The following is an 18,100-nucleotide window of genomic DNA, read 5'->3' on the forward strand; positions in this document are numbered from 1 at the left end:
CCTTCCCTCACGCCTCCTATTCCAAGGAAAAAAGAATCTGGCCCACCCTTCACTTCACCCTCATCTCATTCTCTCTCATTTCCTCCTCAACATTTTTTATTTCTTCTTTTACATTTCTCTCTCCCTTCTTCATGCCTCGACACTACTAAATCTGCAGCATGTGGGCCAAATGGAAACCAAAGCCTGTTCTTCTTTATTCGTCACACACTGAACACTGAATTGTAATGGCTGCAGAATTCACTTTTGCTTTAAGTTAGAATAAAGGAGTGATTTATACCACAAAGTGATTCTCAATGCAGCCTCGGCACATACTATGCCACAGTAGAACTCAGCTGAAATTGTTCATTTAGTGGTGGAGTCTAAATAGTGATCTTGGTGGGAGGAGTGGAGGCTGGAGCCCGGGAGTCTGTGTGCAAAAAAACGTGTACTGTATTATGTGCCTGTGTAAGTGGTCTCTAAACGTGTCTTTTCTCTTCAGGGGCATTTGAGATCATGTGATGTTTGGGCATGTGTTGTCTGACATTCCTGCGCTGCTTGGAGGACGACCCCGGCTCGTGTGCGTACACTTGGGAATGCTTTTGCATGCATGCTCACGCACACAAAGACATCTGCAAGGAAGCAACAGCAGCAAAACAACAACAAAGTAGGGAAACAACAAGTGCAAATGTCTGGCCTTAAGAAGATCTGTGATCATTGCTGACTCATTGAGAAAAGCATCTGACAACACCGACCGAATCTCTGTATCGCAACAAATGATTGAAAACAGTCAATTGCTATTGCGCCATGTGTCTTTCACACTAAGGCTATGGCAGCTGAAAAAAAGGGATCTAATGAAGAGTACAAAGGCACGAGAAAAATTGTGAACTAGCTCCACAGGCACTATTGTCACCACCTCACAGGTTATTCGTTATTATGCATGGGAAAATAGCCCTGCATAAAACAATCTTCTACCAAAATAGTGCAGAAAAAAAGTTGTGTGTCTCACACCCAGTCCTGCAGTGAACGCTTGCAGTGCACCAGAGCCCTGGGGGTCTCTTTGTTCTGCAGAGTCCTGAGGATGGCAAAGATAAGGACCAGGATACACAGGATGAGCATCAGAGGCACCACCACCATGATCAAGGTCATGACCTTGGATCCGTTGTCTGCCACCGTCACCACCACGTTCACGTCTTTGTCATCCTCATCTACTTCTGGGCCATCGTCATCTTTTTCGGGTGCAGTTTCGTCATCTTTCCCACGGTCCACATCTTTGCGTTCCTCATCTCCTCTGTCTGAAGGCTTTGCGGGTTTATCTTCAGCTTTGGGCTGGATGTCTGGGTCTGGCGGAGGCTCCGGGATGCCCACACAGCCCATGAAATCCTTGAGGATGGAGCGCGGGTAGCCTTTGTCTGCTACTGTCTTGTGGTTGTCAAACCGCCAGTAATTGGTGCCTTTGTAGAAATAGGTGTATGCTGCAAGAGACACAAACGGCATTTTGTGTTTGTGTGACTATTTATCAGGCCCGTGTGCTTCTGTTACAAAGTTGATGTGAATAATAAAAGGACTCGAATCTGATTTAATATCTCAGCCTGGACTTGTCCCCAGACAATCACAAGGCAAATATACTGAATACCACGGTTCTCAAACTCAAGGCACAGGGACCAAATCTGGCTTGCCACATCATTTTATGGGCCCGCGAAAGCAAATCAAGTCTGTCAACTTGCATGAAAAATTTGTACCAAAATCCCATTTTACAGTAACTTGAACAACAGTTGAACAAAAGCTAATCTCTCTGATTTCAAAAGTAATTATCCATTAATTAGTTGAGGAATGTATGTGTAAGAATGTGAGGAGGGGATTAATCATTAAAATGGTTTCACAGTCACACGCAGATTCCGACATACAGTATGGATATACACACAGTCTTCAGTTAAACTAACAAGCTTTTTTTTAAATGCAGGAGGAAGCTGGAGTACAACCATGCTAAGCAAAAACTAGGGCCCACCAAAATTTTTGGAGTCCGAGCCTGTCTTTTTGTGGCAAAAAGGACTTATTGTCAATTAACTGGCCGATTAATTTTAAAATATATAATGCCAAAAATAATTTCATGTAATCAATCAATCTAATTTGGAATTAACCTTCATCGATGAGAAGAAGGCAAACGTGAAACATGTCAATGAACAGGAATCATTTTCCATGACTATCTCATACATCTAAAATAATCAATAGGTTGAATTCAAGCAGTAATATTTGATATCAGTATTAAAATAATTACATGTGATGTGTTGGTTTAAATGCGCTCTTAACCACTTGAATCCTTCAAATGGGCTCCAGATCCGCTCGGTGCATTTACAGCAGTGCTGCCGGAAATCTAATTTCCAAAGTGAAGCACTGGCAAGCCCTCAAACCAGAGAGCTCATTCTTCCCCCGTCTTGCCCTTTTCCTTGCTCCACTTGCACCAGCCTAACCAATCTCCATTAACATTCAACACTACGCAGTTGCACTTTTGATTCCCTCCCTGACAACGCCTCTTGTTGCCCTAACTACTTTTGGACTTGTCTGTATTTGTTATGGATTGAAGCTGTCGTTCCTCTTTTAAATCCCCTTCAGTTAATCATTTACCGCCATCATCACTGAGGAAGGCTCCTTTGGGTGAGGGAGGGATCTTTCCCCATCTACTGATTGGTTTCGGGAAGTCTCTGTCCGCTTTACGGGTCTCCTCATTGAATCTCCAGTATCTACACGGACAAATATTTATGCAGATTAATACTGGTAAACTGGCTCATTTGCATGCGGAAGTCTTAAACGGGACTGTGTGTCAAATACCGGTCATCAGAGAAAAAGTAGGTGTATCCGTTTGGCTCCCACCAAACTGCCGTGTCGATGCCGTGAGCCGGAACTCCTTGACCATATTCCCGAATGGGCTGCGGGTATCCTGGCAATACATCCGCTTCCCTGAACACCCAGTATTGATCATCTGCAGGGGGGCAAAATACGTCACATCAAATTTAAAAAGAGGGGTCACCTGGTGCTTCTTTCTCTGAATACTTCTTTTCCAAAATCTCCAAATGCATTTGTGCAATTAATCCCGGTTCCAAGAGCCCCAAAATGATTCCCTGATTGATCAAACGATTGATTTGGAGGTGTGGCCCAATACTATTGCCCTGGTAGTCTATATCGTATCCAGTTTGAGAGACAGCTTTCACTTGCATTTTGGGGAGATGCTGTAACAAGTTTCATAAAGAAGGAAGAGCAAGACTCTCTCATTGTGCTTACAAACAGAGAAAAATATTGAAAAATCTGAAAACTCTTTCTTACAAAGCCTGATTATAACGGTGAACACTGTGCACATGTGCTGCAATGGACCAAGGGCTGATGAAATCTGTTCTCTCTCAGGAGGCTGTTTGGGAGTCTGGACCGAGCCAGCAACAGCTGCCAAGCCGTGGCGTCGACGTCATTAATGACATCTACTAAACTTGTAACACACCAACATACACATATAGTGTCGGCAATGCGGTCGTAGCTACATGTGACCAAGTGTCAGATATGCCATGAAGCGGTGTGGTAGAAAAACACACATTGACAGCTCAGTGCTTATTGTTGGTTACAGTAACTTATTGTAAATGTATGGAATTGAAATACAGTAAGTATTGCATCAATGACTGGCAACATTGAATTACTGTAATCTCTTTTGAATTAAGGCTTGGCAAGAAAAAAATGCTGAGTTTGCACTATTTCCTTTAAATCCAAGCACAAATTTGAATATCACTGCCAAAGTTGTCTTTATCGAGACGCATTTAATTAAACAGCTCCTTGCTGGCTTTGCCCTGCCGGACAAGATTTTGCAGAAGGAAAACATTGGTCGAGTGCTTTTAGTAAATTGCTAAAGGACAGAATATGCTCATAAAAGAGTTAAGTGCACACGGCGTAAACTAAGACGATGATACGACAGAGAATGTACCTTTAAAGAAGACAAATTTGCCATCATGGCGTTCATAAGCTGCATCAATGTTGTCGGGAAGACCAGCCCAAAAGACAGATATCGGCATGGGATAGTTGTCCAGGACCCGGTTCCTACGCACACGCCAAAACCAGCGACCCTGCACATATGACCAAACAATACTTGATGTCACTGCTTACCAGATTTTCGCTTGTACCTGCCTGGCATGTCGGTTGAGTTGTGTGAATTGAAGGAAAATTATTCTTTCTCTCAGATGAGGTAAAAAGTTATATTTTGATCATTGTATACAGATTTTACCAATCCAAACCTTTTATTTGTCTTACCTTGAACACAAACATCTCCCCCCTGAGAAGGGTCACAGTGTCAAAGTCCCCATCACAGATATCAGGGGCCTTGTTATCCGGCTGCTTGGGAGGGCGGCGAGTAGGTGGAGGACGGGGCACGTCTTTTCTGAAGGGTGGCGTGAATTCGGGATCAGGATGGGAGGTGGTGGGGATTACGGCATGCGTGGTCGGGGCAAAGGTTGGTTCGGGTTTGTGCGTGACATGTGGGCTTCCTTCAGTTGTGCTTGGGATCTTCGGTTTGGCATCAGTCGGGGGAGGATTGGTGGGTTCGTCTTCCGGGGGAGAAGGGGAGGTGGGTAATGCATGTTCCGGATCACCACCAGCGGTGGAAGGAGCCTCAATAATGCGAGGGGGACCTAGAAGAGTAAAAAAGTCCTCACACACTGAAAGACTGAACAAACACTTTTCCACAACTTAATTGACTGTGACTACTTTGAGGAAAAAGCTGCCACACTGGTTGCTAGGAGAGGAAAACACTGTTATATAATGAGTACAAACAATTGATGTTCTTACATACTTTGTTCGTTAGTATGCAAACACGTGTTGCCTCTACTTGTTATATCGAATCAATACGGCTTGGCATTCTCTTTACCTTATCCGTTTTTTGGGGGCTGAAAATACTTGACATATTCTTCTTTCACAAAACCCATATGACCTTGTAGATGACAAAGTTTTATAACAGGAAACCATCGCTTAAATGTCACCGGTGGCACATAAAACTGCACCCTCTTGCAGTGTCAGCCAATGATGAGTAATTTAAGCAACAAAAACGTGATTGTACATATCAGTGAAATGACATCCTGATTTATTCATTGAATAACCATATAAAGGGATAATAATGCAAATGATGAAATATCTAAATGGACCTTCGCAAAACAGTATACGCTCCATGTTCCAAATATTTAAGTGAAGAGTACTCTAAGTAGTCATTTCAACATGTTTTTTGGACACTGAAGACAAAATTAAAGCATGAGCCTCTCACCATATATGTGCTGTATTCCCTGGATGTCATCCTCATGCAGTGTGAAGTTGTGCGTGTGAATCCACTGGTAGAAAGGAGCCATAATGGCGTTGGGGTTGTCAGAGTGCTCCAGACCTAAAGCATGACCAAGCTCGTGCACCGCAACAAGGAAGAGGTCAATACCTGTAGCATGAAGGAGGATCAAAGGATCAAAATTATGTGTAAATGCGTAGGGATTTATTGAATTCACAGGATGTCACAGTTAACAATTATTTTGTTGAGATGATGCATATGAAATGTGCCACAAGATGAAAGAGGAGCGAGGAGTTGAATTACACACAAAGTAAATGAATAATGGGGTGCGGATTTGCACAAACGCTAAAATAAAAAAATAAAATAAAAATTTAGTAATTTCAGAGACCAAAACCCTGTGAGGGAGAATTGGGAGGCAGACATGCTAAACACCATGCATACCATTAGCTTGCTCTACTGGTTTGAAAAAAACAAAATAAAAGCAACCCGCTAACCTTGGTGGTTTGGACTGTCCAAAGTCCAAGGCTCATCTGCATCAAAGTGTGTATCCCCGCCCATTGCAGGCCCGGGGTAGAAGGCATGGGCCAGTGAGCCCCCCTCGCCATCAAACAAGGACATGTCGCCATGGAAACCAGAGGCAAACAACAACAGGATGTCCGCGAGCTGAGCCTGGCTGCTGTTGCCATGCTGAGCCGGTAGTTCTTGGAAGGTCAGCGGCGTGGTCCTTTGCCACACATTAAAAGCTCTGCGGATCGCATCATAGGTCTTCTGCGCTCCCAGGGAGTGCGGGATGTGCTGGTCCAATATACTGACACATAGAAATGTATTTCATGGTAGATACATTGCACTTAATAGGTATGTGTGTTAGTGCAATATACCTGTAGGAGATGTGGTCCTTGTCCCACCGTTGTCCAGTAACAGCGTAGCGTCTCCTTCTCGTGCCATCATCCAGTTCGGCTTTTTTGTCTGGCAGACCACATCGAGGTCGACGCATGGCCCTACAAAGGCACAGGTAGCACACACATACATGACATGAACTGATTTTAGCTGGACATGAATGCATCATTTTAACCTGTGAAAATGAGAACAGCACTCGAACAAAAATGAGACTTTACAAACGACTCTGAAGGAATCAGTTTATACACAGGACCCAAGTGGCACTGCGACTCAATCACAGGGATTCTTAAACAACCATTCACATTCACACATATGGACAATTTTGAATCTTCATTGAACTTAACATACATTTTTTCGAATGTGGGAGGAAGTCGGAGTACCCTGGAGAAAATCCACATAAGCACGGGAAGCATATGCAAATTGCACACATTCAAGATTCGAACTAGAGACCTTTCTCGACTGTACGTCAGATGTGCTAACCATTAATTTGACGTGCTGCCCTGTTAAATAACGACTGAATGGGAAAACAGCATTATGACTGGCAAGGTGACGATGACCGAATTGGATGTCGCTGTACAGATTCTGCACAGACAAATTTAGACATGATCTGAGGTGGACCACCTCCTCCGAGGTGCTACTATGGAAATGTCCGCATTGACCAACCTGGCCGGGTTTTGAGGAGGACCCGTTAACGTGAAGGAGTCTTCCTGCAATGTTTTATCTTATTAAATGGACTCACACTCTTCTAACAAACATGATGCCCACTGCTTGTTTTGATTGTAAAGTGTCCTTGAGTGTTTTGAAAGGCGCTTATAAATGTAATGTATTATTATTATTATTATTATTATTATTATTATTATTATTATTACTGCATCCTTTGCAGCCTGGTCATCCTGGAAGGGGGATTGCCCCATTCTGCAGGTCCTTCTCAAGGTTTGTTATTTTTCCCCAGATGTTTGTTTTTTAATCCTTGCCCTCCTGTGGAGTTAAGCTTGTGGGCTTGTGAGGCCCTTTGAGACTCCTTTGTGATCAAGGGCTAAACAAATATATTTTACTTGACTTGAAATAAATAAAAAATAGCAAAAGAGGACATAAACCTGGCTATGTTCCGTACTTTATCTGCCACAAAATTTCATGTTATTGTTTATATTTAGCTTGCATCAATACATGATGGGCCATTACTAGTTGATGTAAATAAAAATTAAAGTTGATGTCAATAAAAATTAATCAATGCATATCAAATGAGTACATTCGCCTGATTTCCATGCTGGCAGCCTGGGTTCAGTGACAATGTAAATGTGAATGGTTGTCAGTCTCAATGTGCCCTCTGATTAAATGGGCAACCAATCCAGGGTGTAGTCTGCCTTTGGCCCGAAGTCAGTTTGGATGGGCTCCAGCAACCCCCCCCCCCCCACCGCGACTCTGAAGAAGAGAAGCAGGATATAAAATGGATGGAATAATAGTAGTCATGTAATCCATGATTCTGCTTCGTATTTCTTTTTAATGACTGACTTATTTATCAGAATGGAGGTGATTGAAATACTACTTTCACACTCACCTAAGCACTATATGTGTAATTGCCTTTATGTAACATCAACTGCAGTTGATGGAAAAACAATGGCAACAAATCCATGATCTGGGTACACTGCCAATCAGTGTTGCACAAAATACAATTCAAATGTGGCATTTCACTGTAAAACCTCTCCATTACAAGACTAGTATAAAAGTGGGTGCCACGAGATGTCTGGAATTAGTTTGTGGCCACTGTTTGGAATGAAAGTCTTTGAGAAGACAGCCATCCGATACAGGCACAAATAGGGATCTTACGTGACAGTGGCGGCATCTGACTTGCCGGTCACCTCCAAGCCGTAGAAACGCTGCATGTCACTAATTGCTTGGGACAGGATCTGGGCTGACTGCATAGTGGACATTTGCCTGCTGGCTTGGGACAGGTAGCCAAACTGACGAAGCCACGCCTGCAAGGTGATAAAAGCAAGCCATCAGCAACAATGTTAATCTGGGAAAGCAGCCATTACTTCATAACTTGACAATCCGAAGGGGAAAAAGAAAACAGATAGAAACCAGATGGCCTCTAATAATATCAACGCATTCCTGCGCCTTCTCTGCAGTGACTGCCAAAAAAAAGGATGTACACAGATGTTAAGCAAACAAATGAAAACATTCCTCAATTGTGCTTGGGCACCTCTGTGATCATGCTCATCGAGGACCAGGAGTTCACTGACAGTCCGCTGCAGCACGTGAAGCCACGTAGTTAAGGAAGCAGGTCGACTGCTCCTGTCTTTTTAGACGTGCCTTTTTAAAAACAACCTCCATGGGGCTTAAAAGCAGCACAGCAAGCGTTTCCTTGGCATGGCAGAGTCACTGGACTCAAAATCTAATGCACACCGCACAGCATGGAGGCAGCAGCACATATACAGCACACACAAACTAATCTGAGCACATGGACCTTAAATATTATGCATAGACGGCATGATAGTGCAGGTTTACCTCGAGACTGGGGTGACTATTTATCCACCAATATGAGCACAGATGAACAATTAAGTTTAGTTTAGGACCCTTTTTTTGGCCTTACTCTAAGGCAAAGCGGTTGTCTGATGTGACTGTGAATTGTTAAATGTGAAGAGTCAAACACACCTCATCTTCATGAGTGGACATGTGTACAATTATGCAAGCATTGTTGGGTGTTATAGTACCGGTAATATTAAAGGGTAACCTCCATTCGTCTTAATCTGACTCTATGGTCTTTTTGTAATTTTAGCAAGATAACTTCTATTTCTTTGCATCGCATTCTTGATTTTTTTTTCTTTTCTTTACTTCTGTTTATTGTAAATGCTTTTAAATGTATGTTGTGAAGCACAGTGAGTTACCTTGTGTGTGAAATGAGCTATATAAAGCTGCCTTGCCCTAAATTGATATTGCATAGTTTACTTGAGAACAAATGTATTTCTTTAAAATCCATTATATACATATATGTAACAAATAATATGCATATTACTTTGTAGATAGTCATCCATAGTATAACGGTGAAATTTCCTTGATTCATCCTTTACGGATTAATATAGCTTGTGATTTTTCCAAACTGATCTCCGACTGTGAGGTACAGTCTGGTAGAGTAGCCTAAATATTTATTTACAGGTAGACGGAATTACGCTTTTCTCCCAGAACAGCACTTTCCACAAGCAAACCCTAAGTGAATTGTTGAATGGTATGAAAGTCAAATGGCGTGCATGCTTGGAATGTAGTGACGCAAGTTGAAAACAAAACTTAGAATTGACGAAATTGGACCACAACTAACCTCTGCATTGAAGTCGTCCTGCTCCGGCACGTCCGCCGTTGCATTGCCAATGAACAGAGAAAGTAAGTAAACCGAAGTGATCAGAATCTGAAATCGGGGTTCTTGAGCTGAGATCATTTTGAAGATCCACTGTGGAGTGATGGAGGTACTGTAACAAAGGAACTCTTCTGCCAGCAAGGAAGGGATTGAGGAAAAACAGCGGCTAGTTTCCACGTCCCCTCACATTGAGACAAGCAGTGTCACCTGAAAAACTTCAAGAAAAGATTACCTTCACAGTGAAACTGGAGCAAATTGGTAGAACTCCAGAGGTGTGTGTGGTCCAAATTAAGATGGCACTTCGCCCTTATGTTGCCCAACAGAGCAAAACTGACAATGATCTCCCTTTGGTCTCTGCAGCACACTTGCAAGCAAAAATGGGAGGTCAACTTGAACTCTGACTTTCATTGTGACGAAAATAATGCAGCCGCAAAAAAAAAAAAAACGCCGAAGTAAAAATAAACCTGGCAATATCTTTCACGCGTGGAGCATACTCGTAAACAAAGACGAGGTCGCTATAAAACAGAGAGGAATATGCGATCAAATAATTCCGAGGTTGAGAAGCCCACCCGCTCAAAAACAAGGCATAACTGTGGAGGAGAGCAAAAGGCTATGATATCCTACATCGTCCTCTGCTGGCTTCTGAAGAAAATACAAGTCAATATGAAGCGAGACTGCTGGCACGTTAAAACCATGGGATGCAAATCCTCTGGTGCCGAACCGTGATTATGCGGTGGTACACTGTACGTGAAAAAAAAAGCCCCACCCCGAATTATTTTCCTAAGACTTGTTCACGACTCGACTTTACAGGTTTTTTATCATAATGGTTAACAAAGTGAACCTTTTCCTCAACTGTTTTAAATAGTACTTGTAACTAATTGCTCAAGCCACCCATCCCATTGTCTATAGTGCTTGTCCTCATTAGAATTGCTGGTGAGCTCGGAGCCTAAACCTGTTCGAACCAATTTTGGGCAACAGGCAGGACACACCATGTACTGGTTGCCAGTCAGCGGCAGTGGTGCAATGATAGATAAACTTCAAAGGGAAAATGACTGACAAAAGAGTTTAGCTAAAATAGAGTGTGAGGCTCTGGTCTCATTTCTTTACTGACATTTAGAAAGACCACCCCTCAGGGGGCACAAATTGTATAAAGGATATCGTCATCCCCTTCCGCAATAACACACGTAGGTTTTCCAAGTATCGTAGAAGATCCATCATCTCACAAGACATGGATGCAAAGAAGCCAACGTCCATATTTACAGAGTATACACTGATGCATGTTATCAAAACCTGATCTTGCCATTGGTTAACAGTAGAAACCTTTAAGGGGGAAGGCAATAATCCAAAAGTGTAATTAAAAGAATCTCAAGTTGTGTGCTTGCCTGTGTAAAATGACATTTTTAGCCCTGCTTGTGATGACAATAAATAGGATCCAACAATGTTTTTACATTTTATTGAAATCATCAGAGCTGCTCAGTTTGTACAATCTTCCTACTGCCAGCTCTTGCCACTGCGATGAGGAGGGTGAGGATGAAGCCCACAGCCCAGACACCTGCTACAGGGAGCACCACCGTCGTCACTACATCTGTGGGGGGGGGACACATGCATCTTGGGTTTTCTCCTTAACAATTAATAAAAACCGGAGTAGGCAGTGATAATGTAATGGTGACTTACTAGACACAGGTTTATTTGGTGTTTCAATTCTGATGGGTCCGTATGACAACAGCCCTTGGGCAGTGTCTACTCGCACTGCTTCTCGCTTCGTGATGGATTTGCAGTTCTATAAGACAAAAGCTCCATCTTTAGCTTAAAAAAAAAAAAAAAAAAGACATCCTCTCATTGCATTTTTCCTCACTATAACTCCCAGCCTCCCTACACGCACGCACGCACGCGCACACACACGCACACACGCACACACACACACACACACACACAAGGATGACAGTTAGGAGCTCACAGGTGTGCAGGATATTCTGTCATCTGGGTCACAGAGCTGCACGGTGCAATGCAGATAGAACAAGTGTGGCTCTACTGTGAAGCGGAACATGGCGAAGCTGTAGTGAATGGTGGAGCTCTGCCCATTAAGGCCAGACTCTCCCTCGCTCAGGCTGTGGAAGGCAACTGTGTCATCGGTCGCACACCTTGACACAGACACCGGGAAAGAGGAGTCACAATCACATTGACACGAGTTCACTTTTGAAGAGACAAGTCAAGCGTGATTATTTCAATGCAGAGATGTTTTAACCCATTCAAAAGCAGGCTGTGAACCAATCCCTCCGAGGCATTGGCTTGCTGACTCTGTGTGGCCCAGCAGTCATTGATGCGAAGGAGGAAAAAGTCTGCAGGCTCCGTCACGGTGATCTCAACATACACCTGAGCGCATGGCAAAGGATATTCAAAACAAAATGCAGAGTGATACGGGCAGAATTAAGAGTGAAGCTGGAGACTACCTGATCCCCTAGCTCAACAGTGGGGGCACTGCTGAAAGCTGTAGTGTAGCTATGATCCGTGTACAACATCATCTGTATGGTCGCATCTAGCTCATCGACACGCACCATCGCCTCACTGTTTGTGTGAGCCAAGCACAACTCAGTCAGGTAATTAATTGCTCACCCAGTTAGAAACTGTTAGAACATGTGCAGTCTTTCTGCTCACAAGTGTCTCCAACTGTATATTGATGAATAACCTCATAGCCACTGCCAGCAGTGGCTATGAGATATATAGAATATCCACAATGGTGATTAAACTGTCGCCATGACAACTAAACCTGCTCCATCCACTGAATATGACAAAGAAGTGGTAGAAATTTATGAAGATTAGAGTGAATTAAATGATTCAGATGACCTTGACTACAGACTAAATTGGGCCACAGTGGTACTATAGGCATCATTGTTGTCAGGTGGGTTATACCTAACCATCCATTTTCTCTTGCACACATCTTCATTCACGTCATGAGCGAGCACAACTGGCAACAAATCACAGCCCGATAAAAAGGCCAGGATTCTATAGTTTTAAGGATTGCTCAAATCAAATTACACATTGAAAGAAGTGTGTTAGTTTTCATATATTTGCTAACCCAGGACGTTTTGGTAACACACGGCTCTATGAATAAGAATGGGAAACGAAAATGAAAGCGACTTAACCTGGAAATGGGTTCAACTGGAAAAGGCAGGCTGACTGTTCTGATGAATGGAAAGATGCATGTGAAATCCAGTTTGATGACAGGATCTCTGATGATGTTTCCAATGGCCTGAGGCTCTGATTGAAGACTCAGGGTGTATGTGACATGAGTGAAGTTTTTCTATGAAAAGAAATATGAAAATGATCAAGTGAGCAACTGTCGTATTGAATAGCAGTCAGTATTACACTTTGGAGCGCTGACGCACCTCAAGCGATTTGCCTCCACATCCGATGTATTCATTTTTTGCTACCTTGACCATGTAGTACGGAACTTTGTTGATTACCTCCCTGTATGCTTTGCATGACCTATTGGGCAGGTGCAAAGACGTGACCGGCGTGTTGTAATACATGAAGAATTCTTCGCGTGCTCTGACTCCCATGTACGTCTTAGTGCACAAGACTTTGATGTGTGCATCTGTTTCAAAGCAAAGGGGTTGTTTTTTTCTCAGGAGGAATTGAACAAATGGAATATGTACTAAAAATTCAATACTAGAGATGAATCAAAATTTCCTCTGGTAATCATGATCAATACCTCTCAGGGTCCATTGAAACTGAACATTAGTACATTTGTCACGACATGTTTCAATCTTATATTGATGTCACAACAGTCGCCTCAACATCATCACAGACATACACAGTACAGTTGACACTGGGCAGTGAATAGGATGCTGATGTCTCGGCCATATTGAATGTGACAGCCATTCATTTTCTGCTTGGAGAAGCGTCAACCATTTTAACAGTCCAAAACAGTTTTTCGGAGATTAAAAATGAATACTGACGTTTTTTTAATGCATTACATGTCTTAATGCAATATAAAAATGGGCCACATGCCTTCTACACAATATCACCCTGTTCGAGTTAACAGACCCACGTCATATTTCTGTTAGATAGACGGAAACCCCTGTTTACTCGGCAGATCTGCCAGAACCAAGGAAGAGCTCATGTACCGTAGCAACAGGCCGATTTTCTTAATGAGACATCAAATGTCCAGTAGTATATATATTTCTATAGCCCAAATGATGATATCGTGCAAAAATAAAGGCGAGAGGCGCAAACAAGCCTACCTTTGCCACAATTGTCATCATAAAATCCTTCCACACACTTGCAGGTGCTCTCGTCTTTAGACAGGACGCACCTTTCTGGGTTGGTGGCGCAAATCTCCACGTCGCAGATTCCTGCTTATACATAGCACATTGGCACAAGCTAACGTGCTCATTTCACATCTTACTTTGCGTTTGTTTAGAATTACCTGTTACTTGGTGGTGCGTGAAGCCAAGAAGCAGCAAGAGGATAACAGCCAACTGCCGTGAAAATGAAATATTTCTATTTTAAACTTCAAAAACTGTCGTATGTTTTTACTCATTCTAGTTAGCATTCCAGGTGAACTAGCTAGCTAGCTAACATCCCAAAAAAGTACCACAAAAGACAAATTGACACCTACCTGACAGTCGTTTAAAGTCATTTTTGTGCTATTTTTCCGTAAAAAACATATAAAGCTTAATTTCAAAGCTCTTATTCACGGTCAAACGGGGCCGTTTAGTTATGTTGTCACGCTCTTCATTACTGGACGTCCTGCAATTAAAAACACCTGTGGTCTGTCGTAGCGGTATTAAGCTCATTTTGACTTTTATATCCTTTCATTGTTTTGTGTAACCATTTAAGTTAAAGTTATGAAAATTGTTTTTGCTCAAGTTGTACTCACAGTAAAGATGTTGTAGTCGTTTTTTATTTATTTAAACACATATAAATAATCAAGGACGATCTGCCCCGTGGGTGATTAGAATTTAGTCCGTTAGATGTCGCCATACTATCACGCTCAACGATGTAACCAAACTGGAGAAAATGTGATTGATAGTGATTTTAAATTCAAACTGGCATTTTTTATACGTGGTTCGTGTTAAAGCTTAATCAATGAGGCATATTCCCTTTGAAATATTATAAATACCCCATTAACATCCATCCATCCATCCATCCATTTTCCGATCCGCTTTATCCTCACAAGGGTCGTGGTGGGTGCTGGAGCCTATCCCAGCCGTCTTCGGGCAGTAGGCGGGGGACACCCTGACCCGGTTAGCCAATCGCAGCGCACACAGAGACGAATAACCATCCCCGCTCACACTGACACCTCGGCACAATTTGGAGTGTCCAATCAACCTGCCATGCATGTTTTTGGAATGTGGGAGGAAACCGGAGTACCCGGAGAAAACCCACACATGCCCAGGGAGAACATGCAAACTTCACACAGGCAGGCCGGAGCCGGGATTGAACCCGGTACCTCTGCAGGTCGACGTGCTAACCACCGGGGGTCAAGTCAAACTCACCCGAGGCATGAGACAGCAACTTTTTCATGCCATTTTCATACAACCTATATCACTTGATCCATCCATCCATCCATCCATTTTCTGATCAGTTTATCCTCATGAGGGTCGCGTTGCATGCTGGAGCCTATCTCAGCTGTCTTCGGGTAATAGGCGGGGTACACCCTAATCTGGTTGCCAGTCAATAGCAAGGCACACTTTACCACTTAATGAAACATAAAATACTGTACCTGTCTATTTGGTCGCCACTAATGTCTCCATACCACATGCTTCACCATTGCCTCGCTGTGATTGGTTAAAAGTAGGAAGTCAACTAACGTTCCTCCACTGTACTTGGCCGAATGTCCAAGACCATGCGTGTCAAACATACGGCCCTCAGGCCGGAACCGGCCCCCAAGAAGGTTCGATCAAGCCCGCAAGATAATTTAAAAGTGAAAAAATGCATAAAAGACACAGAATTCATGTTTTTAATAAAATGCAATTCACGAATTATCCGCTAGGGGCACACTGTTTTCTCTTTAGTTTGTAAAGTGTAGGCAGGGATTACATTTAGATTTGATATGCACGTGTAAATTCCTTTCTTTATAATTCTCGTTTAATCTTAATTTTAAAATTACTATATTTTTCAATACCAATTACTTGTTAAAGTTTTATGCCTTTGTACAATCAGTGGGATCAGTTGCAATGTATATATGTGAATGATAAAAGTAAATTGCACATTTGTCTAAGGAAATCTCAGGTGTTTCATGACATGTTTTGTAACATTTTCCTAATGTTCTTGTGCTTCACTATACCAAAAACAAAAGAAAGACATGATATTTTGGTTATTTATAGCAGAATAGAGTATAATTTTAATGGTCCGGCCCACTTGACATCTACGGCCCAAAATGTGAAATGAGTTTGACACCCCTTGTTCTAGACGGAAGAATTCGTCATGATTATGGCTGACCTTTTTGGGGCCCAAAGAAGAACTACCAAGAGGTGAGAATCTTTTAAGCCGGTAACCAGATACGGGATGCACTTTTGTCAGATTGAACAGAAGCATTTTGAATGTATCACAAGTAGACATGTCGCCATATGTCTCTGGTTGGAAAAGACAGCATTCCAAGGGCACAGAATAAGTATGCCACATTTTGTGTCACATGCCCAGAGGCTCTTGGGGCCATTTTCCCAGACACCATTATTGCTTGTCTTCCATCTGTTTGTGACAGGAGCAGAAGAGGTTGTGATTAATAGACCGCTAGTGAGTGACGAGGCAGCTTTGCAGGTCATCAATAGCCAAAGAACAAGTGTGAAACACTCAAGCATCATCTTCCACTATCATGTGCTTGTGTGCCTTAAATATAAAAAAATAAAAATAAAAAAACTTTGGATTTTTCTCCATTTGCATGAACTATATTACAGAACATTGATAAATAACAGATTAAACAGTTCTGTTAATGTTTTGCTAACACTTAATTTTTCATTAAAATTGTACTTTTTAATTATTACAAACAGAACTAATCTGTTCTATTCTGAATTATGCAAACTGATATATGTAGTGTGTGTATTAGGAGGGGCTTGTAGGTAGGTAGCATGATGGATGGATTGCAGGCTGATGTTAGTGAAATATTTTTAATCATTTGAAATGGCACAGTGGTCGACTGGTTAGCACGTCCAAATCACAGTGCAGAGATGTGGGGTTTCGATTCCGACTCCAGCCTTCCTGTATAGAGTTTGCATGTTCTCCCTGTGCCTGTGTGGGTTTTCTCCGCGTACTCCAGTTTCCTCCCACATTCCAAAAACATGCATCGCAGGTTAATTGGGCACTCGTCCCTCCGTGTAATCGAAAGTGCGAATGATTGTTTGTGTGCCCTGTGATTGGCTGGCAACCAGTTCAGGGTGTACTCCGCCTACTGCCCGATGACAGTTGGGATATACTCTAGCACACCTGCAACCCTCGTGAGGATAAACGGATTAGAAAATGGATGGATTTTAAATGACATGGAAAATCCAGTAAGACAGGACAAAAAAAAAGTCAAATAAGTAGTCGGTGACATTTTATTGACTCCCATGAAAAATTTGTAGTACCCACACATTAAAAGAAATAAGTTTGTCCTTTTTTGAAATCTTTATATGACATCCAAAAGGAAAATATAGGCCATTCCAAAATTGTGGATCCTGTCGTTTTTTTTTGCAGTCGGTCCTCGTTGGCAGTGGTGCAGTGCCACCCTGGTGTTGTGAAATAGCCGGCTTGTAGGCGGTCTCTGTCATCGGCCTGATTCACAACACCAGCTGGGGCACACACACCTGAGGGACACGTCTTCTGCAGTTGCTGCTGCATGATGCTTGCATCAGTCGAGCGGAACAAGCTGGATGGCGCCAATCAAGTGATGAAACTAAACCCAGGCTGATGTGAAAAAAATACATGAGTATGAATATAATTGAGGCTATTGGCTCAGTCGGTCTGTGGCCCCGAGTGAACCTCACGTGTGTATAATATGTGGAGCAGCACTGACAGAATGAGCCTCCATCTGTGTTCTCTCAGGCCAGACTGAAGGACACAGAGTATGGAACACACAGAATATTAGAGCACATAGCAGGCGCGGTACTGCTTCCCAAAATGAAGGCTGTCAGCAAATTACACATAACTCTCAACACTGTCAAAATACTGTTGTGTGTATGTATGTATATGTGTGTGTGTGTGTGTGTATATATATATATATATATATATATATATATATATATATATATAATACACATCTAGCGGTCAGAATTAATTTAAAAAAAAGATGGCTGTGTCCTACAATAGATCAAGAATAACTGTCAGTATGTCACCATCACTCATACACAAAGAGCATGACCTGATAACATGCATTATGCCTTCTCAACAAATGTTTGTAAGATTTATACAAATGAAAATAGCGAATTCTTCATATCTTACAATTTTACTCGCAGATTTCCTTCTTGACAAGAGTATGAATAATTCCAAACGAATTCACTGTGTTTTTCAAAAACAGTTCTTCGGTTTGAAAACTTATTCATGAGAATACAACATGAGGCTAACAACATAGACCATGTTGCTTCGCTCACTGA

The 18,100-nt window shown here is 42.3% G+C and overlaps 2 protein-coding genes across 3 annotated transcripts; both read right to left on the reverse strand.

Annotated features, from left to right (window-relative positions):
• Positions 1-4: 4 nt before the first annotated feature.
• Positions 5-10,133, reverse strand: mmp15a (matrix metallopeptidase 15a). Of its 2 annotated transcripts, none has more exons than XM_019888315.1 (11): positions 9,760-10,133; positions 9,492-9,620; positions 8,003-8,151; positions 6,157-6,276; positions 5,773-6,086; positions 5,267-5,428; positions 4,264-4,640; positions 3,941-4,079; positions 2,806-2,956; positions 2,602-2,717; positions 5-1,451 (listed from the first exon to the last, which is right to left on the reverse strand). In XM_019888315.1, exons 2-11 carry the CDS (start codon positions 9,606-9,608, stop codon positions 982-984), a joined length of 2,115 nt encoding a protein of 704 aa, XP_019743874.1. In that variant the 5' UTR covers positions 9,609-9,620; positions 9,760-10,133; the 3' UTR covers positions 5-981. The 2 variants fall into 2 exon arrangements, with proteins under 2 accessions (XP_019743874.1, XP_019743873.1); XM_019888314.1 differs by having other exon boundaries at positions 9,492-9,658.
• An 831-nt stretch (positions 10,134-10,964) lies between these two features.
• On the reverse strand, positions 10,965-14,310 carry zpd (zona pellucida glycoprotein d). Its single transcript, XM_019888180.1, has 10 exons — positions 14,149-14,310; positions 13,957-14,008; positions 13,772-13,882; positions 12,914-13,122; positions 12,671-12,828; positions 11,978-12,092; positions 11,773-11,900; positions 11,485-11,668; positions 11,202-11,307; positions 10,965-11,112 (listed from the first exon to the last, which is right to left on the reverse strand). The coding sequence occupies exons 1-10, from the start codon at positions 14,167-14,169 to the stop codon at positions 10,991-10,993; spliced, it is 1,206 nt and encodes a 401-aa protein (XP_019743739.1). The 5' UTR covers positions 14,170-14,310; the 3' UTR covers positions 10,965-10,990.
• Between the last annotated feature and the right edge of the window lie 3,790 nt (positions 14,311-18,100).

Source organism: Hippocampus comes, unplaced genomic scaffold, assembly GCF_001891065.2.
Source record: "Hippocampus comes isolate QL1 unplaced genomic scaffold, H_comes_QL1_v1.1 scaffold112, whole genome shotgun sequence".
In the NCBI taxonomy this organism is placed as follows: domain Eukaryota; kingdom Metazoa; phylum Chordata; class Actinopteri; order Syngnathiformes; family Syngnathidae; genus Hippocampus; species Hippocampus comes.